Source organism: Pipistrellus hanaki, assembly GCF_964339955.1.
Source record: "Pipistrellus hanaki genome assembly, chromosome: 8".
In the NCBI taxonomy this organism is placed as follows: domain Eukaryota; kingdom Metazoa; phylum Chordata; class Mammalia; order Chiroptera; family Vespertilionidae; genus Pipistrellus; species Pipistrellus hanaki.
Window position 1 is genome coordinate 68,585,160 of NC_140510.1, and position 24,206 is coordinate 68,609,365.

Genomic DNA, 24,206 nt, shown 5'->3' on the forward strand with positions numbered 1-24,206 from the left:
AAATGGAGGACCAGGGAAGAAAGTTGATAAAATAGAGATGATTCAAAGATCTGAAATATTTTATCCTCACTCAATATAAAGTAAATTATTTTTTCCTCTTTTCCAATAACCACTATTTCCCTTGATCTTAGAATCACTCAAAACCTAGCCACTGAGTCCTGTCTAAACGAATGCTCTGCCTCAAGATGTGGAGAGAGATGAAATACTGAGCCTGCCCAGATCGCACTGTCTCGATCTTATTTACAGTTATGAGGTACCGCAAATTTAAGAATGCCATTTTTTCTCATCACTGAGTATTTATTATATATAACAAATACATGGGAAAGAAAAAACTATATTGTGTGATATAAATAGTTTATTTACATTACAGAAAAACATCAAGACAATGTATACTATTTCAAATATATCCATACATAATCAAATATAGCTGTAGGACGTGTTTTCATTGGTGTAGATTACCACAAATGCAAGGCAACATGTGTAGATCTCTTGTCTTACTCTTTTGTCTAGAATACTGTATGTGTAGTCCAAGCTCTCGGCAGTCCAGCCACGCACTGGGCGACATGCTCCCTTCAGATCAACCGTGTGGATGCCCTCGTTGTGTTGTCCGAACTGTAGTGCCCTGTGTTTTGCTTCTGCCTGTGAATTCTGTTGCTTCTGGGGCATTTCCTAGAAGGTTTGAAAGTTTACAGACTTAGTCCAGTGCTATCACCTGTAGTTTGGTCCTACAATCTCACAGCGAAGTTATGGATTAAGTAAGTTATTAAAATAGTTCAGAGGAAAGAATGTACTAGTAGTACCGCCAAGGTGCAGTCATCGTTAGGTTCATTGAAGAGTTGAAGAGAAATGCATTTAGTAGGCCTTCAACTGCTGACTCACCAAAGCACAAAGAATGACTCAGCACGTGCAATCAAACAAATTGTGAGCCTCTCTGATCTCACTTGAAAGGTCTTCGACAATTTTGTACTTTAAATGTCCTAAGGATGAATGTTATTGACATTTCAACACTGCAAGTTTAAATCCCATCAAACTAGAGAATGAGCCAAGTGCTAATATCTGACATATAATGGGAAGAGACATTATACTGCTTCAGCCTAATATCATTTTTCACATTAATACCATACGCCAAGGACATAAATTGGTCCCAATTATGCAGCCTCTATGAAAAGCTAATATTCAGTCAAATTATCTGAAAAGCTCTGACCTAGTACCTTTTGTCATGTAATACAAGAATGCTTTGATGATGCAAATGAGAACAACAAGGTAAAGTTCATAAAAATCCTATCGTAATAAGCTGTGGGTACCAGAGTATGTTTGTGTGTGGTTCTTTTGGGGAGGGGGATGGTAAAGCTATCCAAATGAACATGGAGCTGGGAGTCACATTTTAGCAAGCAGGAGCCAGAGATTAAAAGGTTGAAAACCCATCTTCTCAACAGAGCAACTCTTTCATGTCTCTAGATGCTTATATTTTTAAATAAAATGTTGAATTTAGAAGGAGGGCAGGTGCTTAACTAAAGTAGTAAAAATGAGGGGAAGAAATCAGAAAATAAAAGAATGTGGGATGAGGAGAAAAGGAAGAAAACTAGAAAATAGGAGAATCCAGGTAATAAAGAGATTTTTTAAAAAATTGAAAAGAAAAAAGGGATCTCTGCTTGGTGCAATATTTTAAATCTTTTAGCAACTGGATATTTTGGAGTAGATCTTGACACACACACGTGTCCAGGTTACCAAGAAAGGAGGGTTTGGTGTGTGTGTGTGTGTGTGTGTGTGTGTGTGTGTGTGTGGAGGGGGTGGGGGTGGGGGGTTGGGCGTGGCCTAGTTGGAAAGCCTAGTTGGAAAATATTTTGAGCAGAATATTTTCACGAGATTGAAATAATCCACTCTGGGAACAGTGTAGTTTGCTGACTAGTTCGACTCCTGGAAAGACTTTGGAAGACTTGGCTACCATAAGACAGGTTTATACAAGGCATTACAATAATGCTAACTGAGTTCATGTGCTATTTCTCTTCTTCAAAAGTAAACAGAAGGTTAAGTTTTGCTTGTTTTAACACAGATCATGATAATGACCTTGCCCTGAAGAAGTGGCTTGCTCTAATTTGGAGCTCAGTTGAGGTTGCCGTGACCATTGGAATATGGGGCATTGTGACCGGTAAGGGGGCGGTATGAGCAGGGGGCAAGTGCACAGCTCTGACAATAGGCAGCCCTCCATCCCCACCCTATTGTTCAGCTGTATATGCTCAGCAAATTGTAAGTTCTCATACCTCAGAGTCCCTCTCTTGAAAGTAGGGATAATTACACCTTCTTCATAATGCTTTTAAATGTATGCCTCTCTCTTTCTCTTTTCGTACGTGTGTATATACACACATAATATATATACACACAATCCCTGGTGTGGTAAGGACCCTATGCATTCCAGTTGTGTTTATTGTGTATGGGAATGGAAATGTGATTAAAAACAGACTCAAAAACATCTGCTAAAGTACTTAACATTCTCATTTTTGCGAGTACAGGAAGTAACAAATTCAATTGTTATCAGATTAGATCTACTAAATATAAATGTTGTTTTCCATATCCTGATATCGCTTAGCTATTAGGAAGCTCAAAACCCTCAGAGTAATATGGTGTAGTGGGCTGTGTTTTAGGTTCCTTTCTATCTTTTCTACTCAGCGTTTTGGTTTCTTCAGTCATCTTTCTGGTCCCCAGGATCTATTTTAATATAATCCACTGACTCACTTGGCATCTACACGTGCGAGTCAGTTGATGAACCCAGCTTGGCTCAGAGTGGCAGGGAGCTCCAGTCGATGATCTCCCTTAAGCCTTTAGGCCAGGCAAGGATTTATGGACCGTATTTTGTCTTTTTCAAGAGAAAATGCCACACTTATCCTCAAGAAGAAAGTGCAATACAGAGACTGAGATGTGTCATGGTCTTTATTTTCTAAAAATATGATACTGTCTTTCATTTTCTCCCCTTTTGAAAAGAATTTTTTTTTTGGGAAACATTCTGATTTACAGTAGAGCTGTGCAAACACCTGACAGTCTAAATGCCCTGTGAATGTGGGAAAAACCTTGAAAACGTCCTGAGAAATTTTTTTTCCAGGAGAGGAAACGGGGATGAAAGTAATATCTTCAATCATGTTTCTGTTGGATGGGACATAAACCGTGTGCTTTTGGGTTAGCAGCTAATTCTTGTCTTGGTTACCGTGGATTTATATGCTAGTCAAGTTAAACAAGTACCAGGCCTCCATCCTTTGCTCCAAGCCCATGTCAGGCATCACTAATTAATCATGGATTTCTCTCCTGTTGAAACTGGATGAAATCTCTGCATCTCTCACAATTTTGCTCTCTGGGAAACAATAACCATTTGATTGCTCTGGGGGTTTTGATATTTGCTGCACGTTTCCAGATATGAAAAGTTTTCATGTAGCAGAACATGACTTTTCTCATTTGGACAATTTTCTTTGAGTTTTGTGATCAAAGGCTATATTGTTAAGATAAAAATGTACTTGTTGTTTATATCAAATGTGTGAAAAATGATTATATCTAAGAATTACACTAGGAAATATAAGTGCCATAAATGAGAGATATAATTTAATACTTTTCTAAGCCTTGCTTAAAATCTATTCTGACCTCATTTAACACATTGACCTGGATAAGTAAGGAAACAGTGGTCATTTAAATAAGTATATTAATAGTGTCAATGAAGACTGACTTTTTTCCTAGTAAAAATAGAGTATATTTATTTTTTAAAGGATAGTTTTCCATTGATTTTTAGAGTGGAAGTGGGGGGAGGGGGAAGAGACAGAGAAATATTGATGTGAGAGAAACATATGGATTGGTTGCCTCCTGCAGGACCCCTGACCAGGGCCCAGGCCAGGGAAGAGCCTGCAATGCAGGTCCTAACTGAACCCAGGACCCTTTGGTCTGCAGGCCAGTGCACTACCCACTGAGCAAAACCGGCTAGGGCTGAAGAGTATATTTACACAAAGACTGCCATGACACATTAGAGAGAAGAAAGACCTTTGCTTAGAAAATAAATAATTCTCATCAAAATGCAGAATGAGAGAAATAATTGGTGCTACTCCAGCATGAAAACCAACGCCTCTCCATGTGGCTGTGAGACGGACATGGCCGCAGCGTCCATGAGGGGGCGGGCCATCACCCAGTCTGGCATCCCTCCCCGCAGCACTGACCTTGTGATGCACAGCACCACCACGCAGATGACGGCGATCTGCACCGTCCCGATCACGGCCGCGATGAGCACGTACTGGAAGCGCACGGGCCCGGGCACCACATACAGCACGCTGTAGTCCTTCTTCTCGCAGTGCTGCCCCGTGTAGCCGGCGTCGCACCTGGAAGACAGGACGGCTGGTCACCGAAGCCGCCGGGCTCAGCATTGATCGTCATCACCAAACAGGGTTCCCGTTCCCTTCTCTAGGAACACGCTACCGAGCAGGCGTCACTCCTCCCCTCCTACTCTCAGAAAGACCTCTCCGAGCTTTGGATTTCAAAGATAACGTGGTTTCTCTTTATGCACACAATAGGAGAGTTTGAGAATTCTCCCTTTTATGTTGTTGTTGTTGTTGTTTTTTCCAGGTGAACTTTATGTTTGATGTAACGTGTTCTTTGAGCAACCTGTCGGCATGATTCCATGAAGATGGGCTTCTTTTTGCTGACACAGGTAACGAGAGGCGCTGTTGAACTTACACTTTGTGGGGAGCGTTCTCTATGCTTCCCTTGGCACAGGTGCTGAGGCATGTTGGGCCAGGCGCACCATGTGAGCAGTCGCTTTACCTGCTGCTTGGACGTGGCCTCTGACACCAGGGAGGCAGCTTCCAGGATGCTGATGCTGCAGGGACGGGGTCTGCCCAGCAAGCGGCCCGTCCCGAGCCTGAGGTTGCCCCCCTCGCCCCCTCCGGAAGCTCAGGCAGCACCTGGGCCAGAGGCGGCTCTGACAGTGAAGCCAGGAAGCAGCTCCCGGACAGCAACCCCCTGGGATCGGCCTGTCCTGGACTTTGTACAACCATTTAGTCCTTCACTTGGAACTTCTCCCAACTCCATCCTGGGCCTTCCTGTCTGCCTGGAAGTGTTTTCTCACGGCTACTGGGCTGAGGGGGAGGCTGGGGGCAGCTTCTGGTGAGGCTCACTCTGCTTGACTTAGGGAGGGAGGGGGGCAGGTGCTAGTGACTCAGGGAAGGGAAACAGGAGAGGAAGACAGTTGTTGAGAAGAGTGTGGAGGGGCAGAGAGGAGGAAAGACAGAGAGAGAGAAACTCCTTTCTTTAAAAAAAAAATATTTTTATTGACTTCAGAAAGAAAGGAGAGAGATAAAAATAACAAGGATGAGAGAGCTGCCTCCTGCACGCCCCACAATGGGGATCCAGCTGTGACCTGATCTGGAATGGAACCGTGACCTCCTGGTTCATAGGTTGACGCTCAACCATGGAGCCATGCTGGCGGCCAAAAACTCCTTTCAATGTATATCAATACACAACCTATTTCATCATATGTCACGTGTGTATACCTTTAATAAACCAGCATTGGCTTTTTATTCTGGCTTTACCATTTCTGGAAGAACACTGCTCTGGGAACACTGAGCAGATGTGTACATTTTTTTTTTTAAATTTATTTATTTTTAAAATATATTTTACTACTTTTTACAGGGAGGAAGGGAGAGGGATTGAGAATTAGAAACATGGATGAGAGAGAAACATCGATCAGCTGCCTCCTGCACACCCCCTACTGGGGATGTGCCCGCAACCAACATACATGCCCTTGACCGGAATCGAACCCAGGACCCCTCAGTCCGCAGGCCAAAGCTCTATCCACTGAGACAAACCAGCTAGGGCAGATGTGTACATTTACTAACTAAGTCCAGACAAGTGGTTTCTCTGTGTCTCATCCGAGTTTGGGTCTGTGGAGGGATTGCTATTGCTTCACCAAACAAGGCTGGTGGATAGCAAGACCACAGAAAAGAACGCATGCCTGGCAAGACTAAGGGCCATGACCCCTATTCTGAGGCCTCAGGGACTAGGGAAAGATGGCCTCCTAGAGGCAACTAGGTTGCCCTGGGGCAGGAAGGCTCCCCGCCCACTTGTTTGAGACTGAGCACCTACTATGAAGCACCTACTATGTGCCAAGTGCTGTCCTAAGTCCACGGGGAAGAGGGAGAATGAAACAGAGGAGCCTGAGTCTTTAAGGAGCTTGCAACACCCAGAGTATGTATGTAATGACGTGTTACACAGCACTTGGGTGTGCAAGGCGCACACATTTCACAGGTTCCTGGTGGGGCCTATGTGGGTGGGAGAAGGTGATCAGATCTGGCTGCTGATCACCTATTCGGGCCACACGGCGTCCAGTGCCCTGCCCAGGCCCAGCATTTGGGGTCCCCGTGCTCGCCCCCACCTTTCCTGGGTGAAGGTGAGCGTTACCTGCAGGATGGCTCCTGCGTGTTGATGGCGTGCTCACACTTGCCGTGCATGCAGAAGCCGTTGTAATGTTCCGGGCAAGGGACGTGGTGTTCTCTGGCGCTTTCTTCCAATTTGTTAGCATTCTCTGTGGACACAGATCAAAGCAAGCGCCCTGTCAATACTTTTCTGAGCCGGGTAAGATCAAGCAGGACATTAGGAAGCAAAGGTACAGTAGGTAAAGAGATTTAAAAGGGCAGGAACTGAAAGGCCACGCTAACAGAGAAAGGGAGAATTGAAAGACGGACGTTCCTACAATTGTGTTTGGAGAGGGAGCTGGAAATCACCCCGAGCTTTTCATGCTTTTATGCAGTCTCCTGCATCTTCAACAGCCAGTAATGTGCCCATGAGTTGGCCGACAGCCTTAATGTTTTTGTGTGGAGACTGTACATTTATCACAAAAATAATCCAAGAAAAAACAGCCTATTTTTTGAATATGAAAGCCTAGCACAATGCCCCTCAGAGAAAATTGCTGCAATACGTTGATACGTTCTCAATGAGGGAGCTTAAAAGTTAAAATGTGGCTGCATTCAGTGGTTAAGCAGATGTTTTCCAAAACTGAATGCAAATTTCAACAAATGTTTCCTTTCAGGCTTTTTTTTTTTTTTCATCTACTGTGAACATGAATTTTGCTAGCACCCATACAATTTCTTAATGCCAAAGTAAAGCGATTGAAAGAGCGAGCGTTATTTCATAATCGCTTATGTAGACACGAACACAGAACATACCCAATGCTGTAAGTGTGTGTAATGCGAAACATTTGGCCCATGTTAACAATGTTACGTGCAATTTAAACTTGTGATAAAGAAAAAAAAAATCTTGTGTTTTAAAATAAACCCTTTCCTTTGTCATTAGGAAGTTTTGTTTTCTCATATTTTCCTAGAGATATTAAAATGTTTTTCCGACGTACGTTAATCCAAATACTTTTGCTTCATATTTTGCAATGTCACCTCTAAGCAGTCTTTTGATTCCTTGTATGTTCATTTTATAATAAAGTTTTGCCTACTTTGAGTCTTTTCTATGACCTGAGACCTGACATACTTTAAAATTCTTTCCCAAACACAAAGGAAATGTAACTTTCTAAATGTCAATCTAAAATATCCTTCATCACCACAGTAACTGGCCAGCAGTAATGGAAGACTGAGAATGAACTACTAAGCTTATAGCTTATGAATAGATTATTATTTCCAAGTATACTTTTTAAATTATAGTGTGTTTTTAACATTTTTACTGACATTCATGGATGATAAGCCTAATCTTCAGGAGAAAGAACATACCTTTGGTATTAGTGAATCAGACAAACGTATTATTAATGTTTAAGAGAAGTTGTGAACTATCTATACATTTCATGATCTAGGTGTCCACTGCAAAACATTAAAGTTTGAAATAACTTATTAAATAAGTGCTTTCTTGTGTGGAAATATTTACACACTTTTTTATGAGGGGCCATATTTCAAATTACAGACCCACATTCATAAAGGATCTCCGATGAGGATGCTGGAGGGGCTGAGGTTATCCATTGTTCTGTGTCTGAGACCCTTTACCTTACAGGTGACCTTTTGTTGGCGCTGTTGTATTCCTACTATGACATTTTCCATTAAACTGAAGGCAACACTTCCATGGAAAGACTAAGCATAGGCATAGGCATACATTTCTTTTCTTTTCTTTTTTTTCTCTCCCATTCTTCCAAACTATTTTGGAATTTTGTGTCAATTGTAGCTGCAGTAAGCAAGCACCAAACTGGAATGGATTTGTGCTGAGTGAAATGTCCACTCTGGGGCTCTGTGACCGAGGCGGAAGTAGGACACCACGGTGTTTAGATGCACCTTGTGATCACGCATGAACCCAGGGTGGCTGACGTGGCTCATTCTGGGGGCTGCGAGCGGAGTCAGACCAGGCACCTGCTGCTTAAAGACGACCTAGCGGTGGGGTTTGCTGGCCCCACTGCTGAGGTAACGAGCCAGCACTGATTTCCCCTCGTATTTCTGGATCTGTCCCCACAGCAAACTATTAAGCACTTCTATTTAGAGTTCGTTAGCAACCCTCCAGTGCCTCCACACACCTGCATGCAGCAGTGTTTTCGGTACCTCCCTGCCTTTCAGCTGGGGCTGGGATTTCAGTCCCGGAGTCCTTCATTGGGGCGATTTGTCTTTCTGTCAGTTGTTAAGACCAAGAACTGTCTTAACTGAAAATCTGTTTTGAAGGTTATTTTATTCTCAACTCTGTCCCTCACCCCATACTGTTTGTTTCTGGATTTGCACCATATTCACGATTATGAGCTGAAGACCAAGGGCAAAACAGGAGCTTGTTGGGAGTGAGTCTGTTGCCTCGGTGTGGTAAAAGCTGCATCTTTTTACAAAGTTCATTACCCAGCCAGGGTGAGCACCTGGGAGGGGGAGCGTATCCAGCATCAAATCTGCTAAATAGTTTACACCATCCCTCATGAGCTCAGCGCGCTCTATTTGTGGGATTCTGTCAAACACCAAAGTAGGGAGATTGAAAATAAATGAGTGGAAGAAATGATCCCTGGGCAAGAAAATGAGGAAACATCAATATATGTCAACAAATTTATAGTCAATCCAACCAAGTATACCAGCTGATTGAAAACCTGAATATATAACTGCTCCTAGTAATGCGGTAGACATATTTTTAGAAATGAAATTTAAGTATATGAGGAAAAATAGAGACACAGAAATTTAATATTCTAACCAAATATGTGTATGGACCATTGTATTTGTAATCCTGATGTTTATGCTTAGGTATTCAAGCAATAATAAAGCATTTAGAGCTTTATTATTATTATAATTATACTCTGGAAATCTGTATGGTATGTTCCCTCCAGTGGCTGATGATTTTGACATCAATTTCTCTGTCTTCCCTATAAAAATAGATTTAATGTAAGGGTTATGCTCTTTCCTCTGAGAGAGTGATAATGGTAGAAACTCTTCTTTCTTTGTTGAAAATATCTGAGTAATTTTCTATTTAAATGTTTATAAATGGTTTGTTCTAAAAGATCCTGACTCTAGCCTGGGGCATGGCTTAGTGGTTGAGTATTGACCTATGAATCAGGAGGTCACTGTTTTTTTCCCAGTCAGGTTGTGGGCTCCATCCCCAATAGGGGATGTGTAGGAGGCAATTGATCAATGATTCTCTTTCATCATTGGTGTTTCTCTCTCTCTCCCTCTTCTTCCTCTCTGAAATCAATAAAAATCTATTAAAAAAAAGATATCCTGACCCTTTTAGGAAAACAATTTCTAGTATAATCTGAGTGGACTAACCCATTCCTAGTCAAAACTCAAGTCAAGAATTATAGAAGCTGTGTGTGTGTGTGTGTGTGGGGGAGGGGTCTCTCTAAAGCACAGCTGTACCTATTGTTTCTGTCCCGGTGCTTACAGGGAAAGAGGCAGGAGGGGCCATAGACAGCGGGCGTGGCAATTATCCTCACTATGGGCTCACCTGCTCATAAGTCAATTAAGGTGAGTGGGCAGAGCCAGGCACAGCATTTTAGAGACTAAATCAATTCAGCGAGGGCTGTATGTGTATGTTTACTGTTACTCCTGACTTTTTCTCTCCAAAAAGCTTGGAATAAGATGCCATTCAGAGAACCTACCAAAGCAACACACTGCAGATCGAAGGAGAGCTATGTCGGTGTAAAACTGGACTAACCGTGTGTCTGGACAAAAAACGTTTACCTCTGGACAAGGGTTACAGCTCGGGAAAAGAAGCTCCTGAAAGTCAAGTCCATGCTACCTTCCAGCGTTCTCAGGGTGCCCTGTGGTGGGGAGTCCCCCTCCCTCCCGAACCAGGAAACCCGGAGTCTCGGTTGCAGAGGTGGACATGCTAGACTCTCAGTGTCTGACGCTGTTAAACCATTTCTTTTGTCCTCATGCTCTGCTCTCTAAACAGCCTTTAAAGAAGCTGACTTCTCTGTAGCCTACACATTGGGAATGGCTTTGGCAGTACCACCTGAGGATCTCATCAGTTTGACCGCAGCAATATATTTTGTTTGAGTGAATTAATTGGTCCTGAATTTCTGTGCAGCTTTTTGGACACAGGTCAGCTTCTTCAGCCCACTCAGTTCTGGGGCTTTATAAAATCTGATTTCTGCACCTACAGGCTAGAGGGCTGACCCTTCTTAGGGTGCACTGCGGCCTGGAAGGCCTTGGCAGGACAGGTCAGATGATATTCCTCGGGATAGACCCATGCTTTGTTATTCCAGCCTTCCTTGCGAATATATACAAATTTCGTGGGCTGCTGCTTCTCCAGTGGGGTCTGATTCTGTGCAAGAATTTCAGAGCAAATTGGAAAGATCCTAAATTAGGGGTAACATTGGGGATTCAGTGAGTGTTTTAGGGAAGCAGATTGCTACTGCACATCTTTAAGCAGGCAGACAGGTTCACTAGGGGAAGAGTTATCTAGTGAAGACGTGGGTTCCTGCTGGAGTTGGAAAGGAGCTGCGCTGGTATTAGTCAGGGATATTATAGAGTGCTACTGTGCAGCAGGCTAGATTATTTCATACCCCTAGGCTCTTTGAATTCTAAAAGTAATACTTGAGTATTGCTAATACTTATTTGTGGCAAGTTACTAATACAGTTTACTAATATTTATTGTAAAATATTATTTTTTATATTTTCAGAAAAAGAAATGGAGAAATGGGGCTCCTATTTAGACACAGTAAATAAAAGAAATCCCTCTGCTTTAATTACGGGAACATTGTTCTTTTACAAAGGGTATAAGATGTCTTAAACATTGACTCTACCTATAATTCAGACATTCTTGCATAAAGTGATCTTCATTAATTGCTGTCTTCCTTATGGAGAACAACATGTTTACGGAATCTAAATTTGATTTTAGCATCATGCAAATTACCTTGACAAGGCCATGGGTATGAGTACAGTGTGGCTTATTATCTTTTCAACTATCTTTTCCTGTGGACACACAAAATGCACCACATTTTCCCAGTAAACTAGTTATTTTCAATTGAATATACTTACATAATACTTCTATTTTCATATTTAATAACAATACAAGGAAACGAAACTATGTGTATACTTGTACACCTCTTGTGAGTACTCCATTTTACTTCTCCCCTACTTACTGCCATATCTCCAAAGCAACTTGAAAATATTTTATTTAACCAACTAGGAAAAGGAAAACTATCTTTCTTTCTATTATGTTTATATTGTGCCTGGGGCAGGAACAAATTTCGAATTTAGAAGTAAAATCATGATTGTCCCTGTTGTTGATTAGAGTTGGTTTCAAAGAAGATATATAATTCTTATGATTTCCTCTCCTTATCTTATCAGGCATGAACATTCGCGGTGGCGGTAAAACCTCATATCTAGCTTGAATTGCAATCGAAGTTTTTTCAAGGCCAGAAAAGCGTTCCTATTGAGCGGGCTCTGAATGAGATGCTATATGAGTTCTTGCACGTTAACAAATTCCATAATAGCTTCGCCGGCTGTCACGGTTTCTTCAAGGCACAGATGAGTAGATGAGAAGAGTCTCCTTTCTAAGCCTCTAGGACAAAGACTCAAATGAGAATGTGAGGAAAGTGACAGCCTTACATGGGGGACATGGAGGCATTTAAGGACACAATCCCTAAAGTTTGGTGAAGAGCAGAGACCCATCAAAGTGTGCTAGTTTACTGAATCTCTTAAATATTTAGAAAAATAACTTCAAAAACAGAGAGCAAGTCCTTCAAATTCAACATCTCTTCTGCAAGTAGAACATTAGCCTTTTCTCCCTTCCAGAATAGTACTTTAATGAAAACTATTTGAGCCCTAGCTGGTTTTGCCCAATGGATAGAGTCAGCCTGTGGACTGAAGGGTCCCTGGTTCGATTATGGTCAAGGGCACATACCTCGGTTGCAGGTACCTGTTGGGGCTCCTGCAGGAGGCAACCAATTGATGTGTTTCTCTCACATCGATGTTTCTCTCTGTCTCTCCCTCTCTCTTCTACTCTCTCTAAAAATCAATGGGAAAAATATCCTAGGATGGGGATTAACAAACAACAAACAAACAAACAAACAAACAAAAACCGATTTGACCCTCAACTTTGCTACATGGGCAGGGGTGTGGGTTGGGAGCGAGATTCAGAGAGAAATTCTTTCCTATGCCACCATCGATCAGGCAGTGATGGATAATGAGAAATGTGATTATCCCTATCACTTCTTGCATATATAAATATTATAATTGGACACAAAACTAAAGTGGAAGAAAACGAATTTCCATGTTACTACATTCTCAAGCAAGGGCTTAATGACATTATTCAAGAACAGCTGGAATTAAAAAAAGAAAAAGAAAAGACCAGCCTCTGAAATAGACACAGTTATCTGTGGGCTGGAGTGATTGAAATGCAACACTAGTGGGTGATTATTTGCTTGGGCTTTTATGATCTCCGTTTCCACTGGTGAGATATTTACACAGAGAGAAGCTGAGAAATCTGTGGAATCTTGGGAGAGACACTTACATGTAACGTTTTAACTGAAGACGTCCACATACAATTACTATGATTCAAGAATTTGGCATAATAAGCCTCATACAGAATCAGTTAGAATTTTAAACTCCGAGTTGGGGGGGGGGGGTGTTCTTTTTGTTTGTTTATTACTAAGAGCTAAGGAAGCAGGCCTACAGTTGTCTGCTCCAGCCTCTGACTCAGAAGCGCCATCGGCTTCAGCTGGCAGAGCCTGAAGAGGGAGGGAACTGGCCTCAGACCCTGTACTCGGCCCCTCCTGGTTCTTTCCAGCTCCCCATTCCATCAAGAGCCCATTACTCTCAGCAAGTGGTGACTCCTATAGGTTTAGGGGATTTAGCTTGAAGACTCTAAAACGATAGTAGTTTTCCGGAACTACAGAAAACACTTTGCAAACATCAGGCCGTGCGAAGAGAAAGGGCTCTTTGGGTCCTTAGCCACCGCAGTCCAGGGCCAGTACTGCCAGAAGCTTCTCAGAGCAATCTGCTCCAACTCTCCCTCAATCTGCCCCAGTTCCCCCTCCTCAAACTGCCCCAGCTCCCCCTCCTCAGTCTGCCCCAGCTCCCCCTCCTCAGTCTGCCCCAGCTCCCCCTCCTCAGTCTGCCCCAGCTCTCCCTCCTCAAGGTGCCCCAGCTCCCCCTCCTCAGTCTGCCCCAGCTCCCCCTCCTCAGTCTGCCCCAGCTCTCCCTCCTCAGTCTGCCCCAGCTGTCCCTCCTCAATCTGCCCCAGCTCCCCCTCCTCAGTCTGCCCCAGCTCTCCCTCCTCAGTCTGCCCCAGTTCTCCCTCCTCAGTCTGTCCCAGCTCCCCCTCCTCAATCTGCCCCAACTCCCCCTCCTCAGTCTGCCCCAGCTCCCCATCCTCAGTCTGCCCCAGCTCCCCCTCCTCAGTCTGTCCCAGCTCTCCCTCCTCAGTCTGCTCCAGCTCCCCCTCCTCAGTCTGTCCCAGCTCTCCCTCCTCAGTCTGTCCCAGTTCCCCCTCCTCAGTCTGTCCCAGCTCTCCCTCCTCAGTCTGTCCCAGTTCCCCCTCCTCAGTCTGTCCCAGCTCTCCCTCCTCAGTCTGTCCCAGCTCTCCCTCCTCAGTCTGCCCCAGCTCCCCCTCCTGCACTCTGGCTGTGGCGACCCTTCTCCCGTGGTGCAAGCTGCTCTTAGCAGATGAAGTTTACTATCAACCTCACAGAAAGGAAAGCCAGTGGAAGCACTGTATGCCAAGCATATTCAAGGACAGCCCCCTCTCCCGCTTCCTTTTCTCTGGAACCAAATGTGTGCATTCCTGGGCAAACGTATTTGCCTAGTGACTGATCTGGGCATCCCGTCTTAGGTCTAAGTAGAGCTCCTTTGGTGCCAATGCTGAAAACAATACCCCAAGTGAGAGGTTCAGGTTCCATCCCCTTTGCCTCTGGGCTCTGTGGGCTCAGCAATTGTCCTGTGCCCGAGGGGCAGAGGTGGAGACAGAAAGGAATAGACAGCTGAGATACACCTTCTCAAAAGGCATTGCTTTCCTCTGTCCCCTGAGGTCACTGCCCAGCAGAGAGTCTGGATGCACACCCAGTTCCGAATTCCTAGATCCTGATATGGCCGTTCACACTGTGTCTACAGTATTGCCCAGAAGGAGAAATGCTGGTTAAACTCTTTTAGGACAACAGGAAAGTAGCTTTTCTTAAAAACAAAACAAAACAAAACAAATAAAACACAACACTCGCAAATGAATTTTAACACAGAAATGAAGATCATGAAAGAATAAAACTTTTCCTTGTTGTCTGCTTCTGAATATAGCCATGCATTTCTTCTCATGCTGAAAATAACAGGTGATAAACACCCAAACTCCACCTACAGATACACAGGATATTCCAATGACTAAAGCTAGCGATCACCTCGGTTTCCTTCAAGAGCCCTCTACAAAGAACGGAAGAGCTTTCAGAGACTTGAAACTGAGGCACAAAGTAACAGCTTTTACTCTTCACACCCTTCCAAGAGCTTGAGAAAAGACACTAGGAGCAGTCAGTGTACAGTCACCATAGCAACGGCTTTACAACTGGACCTCTCTTCCGGACAAAATAAAGAGAAGTACATAAGCTCCATAACATTTGGGATAAAAGCACTTCCAGAAGCCAGAAACGCTACATAACATTTAAGTGGCATATTTAAGTTTCTGCAATGCCAAATGCCTGGGCAAATTTCGAGATACAGAAATGTAGATTTTGCATGTCACAGAGTAGAAGACACGCTCGATGCTTTGATATGGTCACAGAAGTGTGTGCATACACGTGTGTGAGTTTTGTATAAATATAATTCTATGCTGATCTCTTACGAATGGCAGATTTATGGAGGAACGGAAGTGGCTTAGGATCCTAAATTCTACTTTAAGGGGATGGCTGTGGTGGAGACTTACCTTCAGCGCTTCTCAAAACTGGATTCCCAGGGCTTGGTCCTGATCCCCCAAATCAGAGTCACCAACTGAAGAAGGGCCTGAGTCAGCTTTTTAAAAGTACCCCAGGTGATCCTGCTCATTTGGGTCGCACTACTCCTGAGCCTTCCCAGTCAGCTCTCCTCACCTCTGCTTCTGGCTGTCTACTGAGAGGTTTTCCTGCTCCGTGGATCCCGCTTCCTCCCCTGGTAAGAAGAGCTGGCCTTAGAGCTGGCCCATCTCCCCCATCCCAGGTCTATCTCAGCTTCTTCTCTATAAACCCGGGTCTCAGCCCGCTATTTCCTGCCCAGAGTGTGTGAGCCCTTCCCAGGCCACCCTGGCTGTGAGGGGAAGTCCTCAGCCATCAAACCTTCCTCGGGTTTGGTTGTCAGCCTAACAATTCACTTTATTTTAGAACGTCTTTGCCTCTTCTGAGAACACAACAATTAAGAACAGGCATGTGTCTGTCACAAACGTTAACATCCCTGAGACTTCCGAATGTTGTCAAATCTCAGGTATCTGGAGACCACCTTTTGCAAATCTCCAGCCTCCTGTAATGGCTCTGTTAGGAAACTGGCAGGAACTCGCTGTGTGAAAGCAAAGGAAGCATTCTCTTGGGTCGAGGAACAAAGAGAAATGATGCAGATTGTACCAACGAGTGTGACTGTTCAGTTTCCACATGGGAGTGAAGGAGTGTTGGTCCACTTATGATATCCTTACAAATTCAACTCTTCTGCAGGAAAGATAATGTCATAAGAGAAATGATGGGGGCAGGAAAGAAGGCTCAGACAGGGAAATAAATGGAAGCAAAACCACCAATGCAGAGGTGCAACAAATGGGAGAGACAATGTTACAACGAAGAGCAGGCGCTGACAGCCCCAAGAGAAAGAGCGGCAGGCAGGGATGAGTCTTTAGTGTCAGCGGGCAGGACAAGCAGCCACCTGTGCTTCTAGATTGCAGGCTTTACAGACAATGGCCATCCCTCTAGACCAGAGTTTCCCATGGGGACGCATGGCTTCTGGGGCAAGCTGCATGGACAAAGGGGTTCTATAGTCAAGTAAGTTTGGCAAAGACCAAGTTCTATGGGTTTTTTTACTGCTGGATTTCTGACTTCTTAAAAGGCCAACCTGGATTGTGAGATGCCAAGAAAGAACACCCATCACGGAGTGTCCCTAAACCTTCTTGTCTAGGGAAACTCCCTGTTCTTTTTAGGGACATTTTGTGGGGCTTTTCTACCAGACCCCCTTCTGGGAAACACTGAATTAGACCATCTCCAGATTTTTCACACCATCACACACACAGAAAATGTTAATATCTGGTTTTAGATAAAAGAACAAGACAACCAGCCTGGAGGCTCAAGCTGCCCAAATCTTCTGAAGGCCAAGGTGGGTCAATGAGCTTACACACTTGTGACCTATTCAGGACACACCAGACAGCTTAGCACCAGACTCTCTTTTCTCTTAGGGCCCAGACTGTGTGTTGTCCACTGCTACCTCTTTAGGGTGTAGAACAGGAATGAACACAAAGTGGGTGTGTAATAGTCAGCATGAAGGAATATTCTAGACATAGGCACTGTATTCTGCAGTCACCCATTCCTTGGTAGAGTGGCTTTCAAAAAATTAATGCCTGTTAGTTGTTTGCATCAAAGAGTCAACTGAACTTCAGTGATGTACCCAGAAAGGCAGAGACAATCCCCACCTTAAGGGGCAAAGTGAGGTACAATATGGCAGAGAACTCCAGTCCCCTCAACAGAATGTATGCATTCAGTATGACAGGACTAGATGTGCAAGTAAAAGTCATATTTGCACTTCAGTCTTCTTCAGGGAAAGAGAGAGGATGGAGGGCAAAAACATGTGGCTAGTCATAAAGGCCAGAGAGATACCTACAAATGAACCGACAGTGCAAGTGTGGGCCCTGATGGGCTGGTGGGTTTGCACATTTCTCCCATATGAGGTCATGGCCCACAGAGGTGGTTAGAGAATGTAGAGTGTCGGTTTGGATTCACTTAAAAGTTGGAGTACTGCCATAGGTTGGTACCTGACCGCATGAATGTAAATGACTGCCATGGAAAGGGTTAGGAGGAATATGATCTCTTCCAATATTCAATCATAAGACAAAATAATTAAAAAAAACACAAATTTAGCAAATTGGCTATGAGTACTTCAGAAGGTTGGGTTGACATTTCAAATTAGCATTCTAGACAAAATTAGTAAAAACGTCAGAGTCAACTTTAAGACAGAACTTTGTAGTTTTTACTAAGAAATCATTTCTGAATGAAGCGTAGCTCCTGAACAGTTCAATGGTGTGAAAAAATTATACTGTTTTGATGATAATTCTCAATTATATCTTGGCACATGTTTGCGAATCAAGTATCTTTGTGTTTAAGCAGAATGAGACTCTTATTGATGGTGGTGTTACTTTTAATAAAATTTTTAATGATGTGATAATTCATCATAGAATCCATATGGTCTCTCCATTTAATCTGTTATTACAGAGACATGATAATACCATTAAACACCCTTTTCATACCAAGTATTGTACTATTTTTAAACTGTCCATAAAACCTTATATCTAAATGATTATCTGATAAAACAATAACAAAATATTTTATTGGTTATGGTACTGGATATGAATTAGTGTTTCTCCAAAACTCATGTCTACCTGAAATCGCAGAATGTAATTTTATTTAAAAATAAGTAATTAGCTCAGACGATGTCATACTTGATTTGAGTGGGCCCTAAACCCACTGACTGGTGTTCTCATAAGAAGGTCATATGAAGACTCACAAGGAGAAGGTCAAGATGGAAGCAGAGATTGGCACTAAGCTGCTATGAGTCAAGGAATACAGGAGCCACCAGGAGCTGCAAGATGCAAGGTAGGATTTCTCTTTAAGCTTTTGGAAGGGGCGTGGCCCTGCCAACAGCTGAATTTTAGATGTTTTTAGCCCCCCAAACTGTAAGATAATAAATTTCTGTTAAGTTGCCCAGTTCGTGGTAATTTGTCATAGTAACCCTAGCCAACTAATATAGTTACTATTTAGCAATGAAATTCTTACTTTGATGAAATACACTTTGTAGTAGTCCATATGAAATCAATGGAAATGAGCTGAAAGGTTGGTTTAAGCTAGGATGTGAGCTGACCAGCCTTGGTTTATGTATAATTAGGAATAGTGCTTCCTTTCACTTTAAAGTTACTTTGGGTGAAAAATTATATTATCACCTCATGTAAGCTTATGTTGAAGTATCCGTGGGTCATGCATTTGCAAGACAAACAGTATGTGTGGCAGGTGCTGATGTGTCGACAAATACTAATAACCACAGTAAGGAATTTTTGAGAAGATAGAATAACCGTATAGAAGGTTCTATATTCAGTTTTTATATATGAATTCATCTTATTAAAAATGGCAGTTATCTTATTATATTGGCCATTTTGTCATGCAACAAATAATGCTGCATTTTTTCTTTATTATAAAGAAGCAAATGACCAAGAAGAAAAATGACATCAATGACCTTTCAACACAAACATTCCAAGTAGCATCTGGGGTGTGATCTCCACGTTATTTCTACCTGCATTTTCAGAACGCCCGAAGCTGATGTTCTTATGGATTTCTGACTCATTAAGAAAATGCTAGGGGTTATTTAGCTTCTTTGGTTTACGAAGAATGGAATTTTAGTACGTCCAGTGTGGCTCAGTAGTTAAACATCAACCCTTGAGCCAAGAAGTCACTGGTTTGATTCTGGTCAGGGCACATGCCCGGGTTTCTGGACCCATCCCAAGGAGGGGGCATGCAAGAGACAGCTGATTGAAGATGTTTCTTTCTCTTAATTCCACTCCCTTCCTCTCTCTCTCAAAATTAATAAAAAATATTAAAAAAAATTTTTTTTTAAAAAGATGGAAGTTTAGAGTACTCCATTAAGAAAATTTGAACATTTAATGTCCTTGTATTTGAAGTATTACCCTTCAGTTAAGAGCAAATCTTTTTAATGTAGGGCAACTCATTCCCCCCAGGTATTCTAAATAACTCTATAGTCAGTCTCTCTCTCTTTTTTTTCTCCCCAGTTTTGAACAATTGATTTGCTTCTGGCATTTCCTTAATTTCTAGTCAGTGATAACTCCAAGTGCAAAAAGCTGCTCTAGAAACATTATGGATGAGGTGTGTCTTAACACTTTCTTTCCACTTGAACAGCACTTAGGGCTTGACATCAGTTATTAACTAAATGGTACTTTGTGGTGTCATGGTGTTAGTTTACCTTTTAACAGGTCAAACACTCCCAGTGTATAATTTACACTTTTTAAGTACATAGTTAGTCACTCAAGAAATCAATAGGGGTTATAAAACATGTACAAATTTGAATTTGGAGAGTCAAACACTTATTTTATCTATTAGAAATAAAACAGCTGACATTTAGAATTGAAACTTAGAGAAAAACCATTTATTCTGAATAAATAGAAAAAGCACAAGATGGCTAAATCCAGAGATGGGGGTGGAATATGACACAGATAATTTAAACAAAGCCCCTCACTTGCCTGTAGTGAATGCTGTCATTACCAACCCACAACTTTCACCTTTTGGTGTGTAACTATGTAGACTTTTGGGTCTAGAGAAGGTAAGAAACATATTTTTTAAATATATTTTATTGATATTTTACAGATAGGAAGAGAAAGGGATAGAGTTAGAAGCATCGATGAGAGAGAAACATCGATCAGCTGCCTCCTGCACACCCCCTACTGGGGATGTGCCCGCAACCAAGGTACATGCCCTTGACCGGAATCGAACCTGGAACCTTTCAGTCTGCAGGCCGACGCTCTACCCACTGAGCCAAACTGATTTCGGCAGAAACATATTTTCTTTTATGAGGCTTCAAAATTATTGGACTTCGGCCCAACCTCTACCTAATTAATACATCAATTTATTCATTCACTTAAAAAATAATAACTCATCTCCTCTTATGTGCCAAATATTACAGATATAGGGTGTAGAGTGGTAAATCAAAGTTTCCCTCCTGAGGTCATCTGTATTAGAGAGTGAGACAGGCAAAGTATAAAAACAAACAGAAACCTAGCATCTACTTTAGTAATGTTACGGGGGGGAAAGGGGTGTTCTGATATAGAAGAGTAGGGTGGGAAACTGATTTTAGAGAGACAAAGGCAGGGACTATGGCGGGTAGGGTAAGAAAGAGCTGGTGAGGCAAAAAGGGCCAAGGAGCCCCGACTGTGTGGACAGCACACATGGAAACAGACTCTACTCAGGAAAGAGATGTCCCAGGAGCCATCACTGTGGCTGGAGCCAAGGGCGCCAGGGACAGCAGAGAAAGGGACAAAATGAATTGGAGAAGGATCTCCGACGGAGCAAAATCCTTCCTTTGTGGAACGTACTAGCCAGGCTAAGGAGTATCAGTTTAAGTTCAAGTGCAAGGGAGACCATTTGGGTCATTTCCCCAGCAGACCTGCCTGGCAGGACAACGGATCCTTGAGGGAAACAGAAGAAGCAGGGAGAACAAATAGGACATCAGTATGGTAGGACTAGTGAAAGACAACATCTGAGTCTTGGGTTTGGGTAACAGCAATGGAGGAGGGCTGAGCATGCCTTGGTTAAGTATCGCATGTGGGAGGAGCAAACCGGGGATGCCTAGGGTTTTGGCTTGACCATCTGGGCAGTGCCCTTTTGCATAATGTGGAAGACGAGGAGAAAACAATTAAGGTCCAATGTATAAACATGACAGAGATCCCTTCTCATGATCTTTCATAGCCTAACAAAACTTCCATGCTTATGTTTGGGCATGTCTGTGATGGGCTGATGCTAACTGGAAAGAATTCATGGTTTAGTAGGAAAATTATTAGGGGGTAAAGTGTCCATTAATAAGATTAAGTAAGTTTATGATTACAAAATTGAAATCTTTAGCTACATGATGTCTAAATGAGGAGGAAAGGCATTTATAATGATCTGCACAATTTTCGAGGAAAGATAAGAAACACGAAATGAAAGGGAAAAATTAAACTATGAAGAAACATCAGTGAGGAATGCTTTTAAGCAAAGCATTTCCTTTCCTTCTGAAAAAAATTATCACAAGAAAATAAGAGTTATTATAGATAAGAAGTTTGTGCTTTCGCTCTTTTCAATTTCCATTACATAACAGAGGTCCTATTTCGGCCAAAATATTATTAAATCATATCCTTATTTTACTTTATTTTATGTTTACCTTTCCAAATTTTTTGTAGCTACTATTTTATTTGAGACTACAAAACTCCTAAACATTAGGTAAGTTCAGGATGTATGTGTGTGTGTGTGTGTGTGTGTGTGTGTGTGTGTGTGTGTTGTGTATGGTGTTCTTTGATCTATTAAGAAGTGAAGACCAGAAATAATCCAATTATTCCCTGTTGTCACACTGGGGCTTACAGGCAGAAAACTGGCTCCAGAAGCCATGTGTCCTCATTTAAAAACACACACACACACACACACACACCTTTTACTTTAAAAAGTTCAGATTATAGAAAAGTTACAAAGAACAGAGAATTCTCCTACACCTGCACCTACTTTTTCTGTGTATTCTTTTTAATCTGGTGTTTTCTTCACAATTTTTCAATGGTAAAGAACCGTCTTAGGGTTGTACATATAGTGATAGGAGGGGAATGAAAGAGGCAGCCATCTGGATAATTCCAGGCCAGAAAACAATTTTGTCTGAAAGATACAGATAATTGAGACAGAAATGCCTTTTTGCCAGGAGAGAGCCTGTGATTGCCTCTGTCTCCTCTGTGTGTGGGTACAGTCATGACCTGAGGTGTTTCACTTACTAATAGGAATCACTCAATGCGAAGGCTGTGAGGTTTTGGAGGGGGCTAAATTGCTTCATTGTCTATTTTTTTTCTTAAAAATAAAGTGTATTGGATATTTTTCATTACAAAAGCAATTCACACTGACTTAAGAACAGTAGAAAATACAAAGTAAGAGAAGGCTAGAAAGTCTTCATCATTTACAACCGAAAGAAAAGCCATGTTCAACATTTGATGTGGTTCCTCCCAGTCTTATTGCTACATGTCTTGTCTGGGTTTGTTTACTTAGATTGGACCAGGCACAGGGCATGGATCAGGATCCATGTGTGAAAGGCAACCTCACGTAGCAGGACTGTTAAATCGGTTAGCATTGTGCCTATAAGTAAGCCACCCAGTCACTCTGGAAAGTACTGTAGAGACACTGGAAGGCCGCATTTTATGTTAGTTGGCCAGGGGCTGGTGGGGGACAAGAATCTAAGATATAGTCCATGAGAAAGAAAATGACACAAACTCTCAAAAATTAATATGGTATTATACACACAGAGCCTCAAGAGCAGACCAAGATTCGTAAGGCAATGGCAACATACTATATAAAAATGAAAAATGAGAATTTAATCAAACGTTCGGCAATACTATAATATAGTTAAGTGAATTGCAGTGAAACTAAGTGATAACTATTATTTAACCAGAAAAATATTATGAAGAATTTTGATGACACAAAAAAATGAGTAGGCTACAAAAATATATAATATATGAAAAAAAGAAAAAATCTGGCAGGGGATTCTCCAAAATATTGAGTTTAATGACAATGATTATCTCTGGGAGAAGTAATTTTCCATAATAAATACGTTTTACTTTTTATCAGAAAAATTGAAAAATAAAGGTCAGCATGCGAGTCTTCCTTTTTGAGGGGTTGTGGGAGGTCCTAGAAAGGAATGCTCAGGGCTTTGAAGTTAAGATTTGAGTCTTATTTGATCAGTTTAGGTGAGGTGTATTTATTTATTTATTTATTTATAAAATATATTTTAATGATTTTTTACAAGAGGAAGAGAGAGAGAGAGAGAGTTAGAAACATCAATGAGAGAAAAACATCAATCAGTTCCCTCCTGCACACCTCCTACTGGGGATGTGCCTGCAACCAAGGTACATGCCCTTGACTGGAATCGAACCTGGGAACTTCAAGTCCGCAGGCCGGCGCTCTATCCACTGAGCCAAACCGGATAGGGCGGATGGGTACATTTAGAACGTGTTATCACTTATTAACACCTTCTTCTGGTGGAAATGTAAATCTCACTCTCCCAGCTTATTAAAATGTTATCCATCGTCACCATCATCGTCATGTCCTCATACTGTGGTTCCCAACCTGAATGAGTGCATTTCATTCTCCGGGAGCTGCACAATCTTCTCCCTCACGGCTGGCAGCGCTAGGGATGGACTGATTGCTCTGGAAGGTCAACATTTCTTTCATATTTCGATTGTCTTACCGATCTGGGTCCTGGAAACAAGCCCTCGCATGTCCTGGCTGTGGCTAGAGGTGACGGAACTGTTCTTGCAGAGCCCTGCAGCCTGGGACTCCTATCACGTTGGGATCTTTGAGACTTGGGACAATGAATCTCCCACATGGATTAAGGAAGCTGAGTTTACACAGAGAAGATGAAGCATGCCCCGCAGAGGAACAGCTTTGCAGAGTCTCCATACCCATCTGTCTTTCCGCTAAACCAAGAGGACCCACAGCCCTTTATCATCGTCTCTGCCTGGGCCAGTCCGAAGAAACAGAGCAAAATCTGGGCTTTAGAATCCCTTCTCTGTTACTCGCTCAGTGTTCTCTGAAGAGGATGGAACATAGGCATGTTTGCTGTCATTCTTATAATCAATACGCGGTAGGAATCACCTAGTTTTCATAACCAGCAGTGACTTTTTGCTAACACTGGAAATAACTCCGTTTCTCCTTTGGACAAGGAGTTGTGTTAAACTGAGCTCAGAATCCTCCATCTACCAGCTGTGAGATTTAAAGCCAGTCACATGGCCCTCTGTGGGACAGTTTCCGCATCGGAAAAGTGGGGGTGATAATAGTATTTGCATCACAGGGTTAGAGT

At 42.4% G+C, this 24,206-nt stretch overlaps 1 protein-coding gene across 1 annotated transcript in view; it reads right to left on the bottom strand.

The window, feature by feature from the left end:
• Nucleotides 1-337: 337 nt before the first annotated feature.
• Nucleotides 338-24,206, bottom strand: part of TMEFF2 (transmembrane protein with EGF like and two follistatin like domains 2) — a 225,978-nt gene continuing 202,109 nt past the window's right edge. Inside the window, exons 8-10 of the mRNA XM_084892130.1 lie at nucleotides 6,427-6,550; nucleotides 4,191-4,349; nucleotides 338-669 (exon numbers count right to left, since the gene is read on the bottom strand). Of these exons, the coding sequence (XP_084748256.1) occupies nucleotides 573-669; nucleotides 4,191-4,349; nucleotides 6,427-6,550 (380 nt within the window). The 3' untranslated portion in view covers nucleotides 338-572. The remainder of the gene's footprint in view (nucleotides 670-4,190; nucleotides 4,350-6,426; nucleotides 6,551-24,206) is intronic.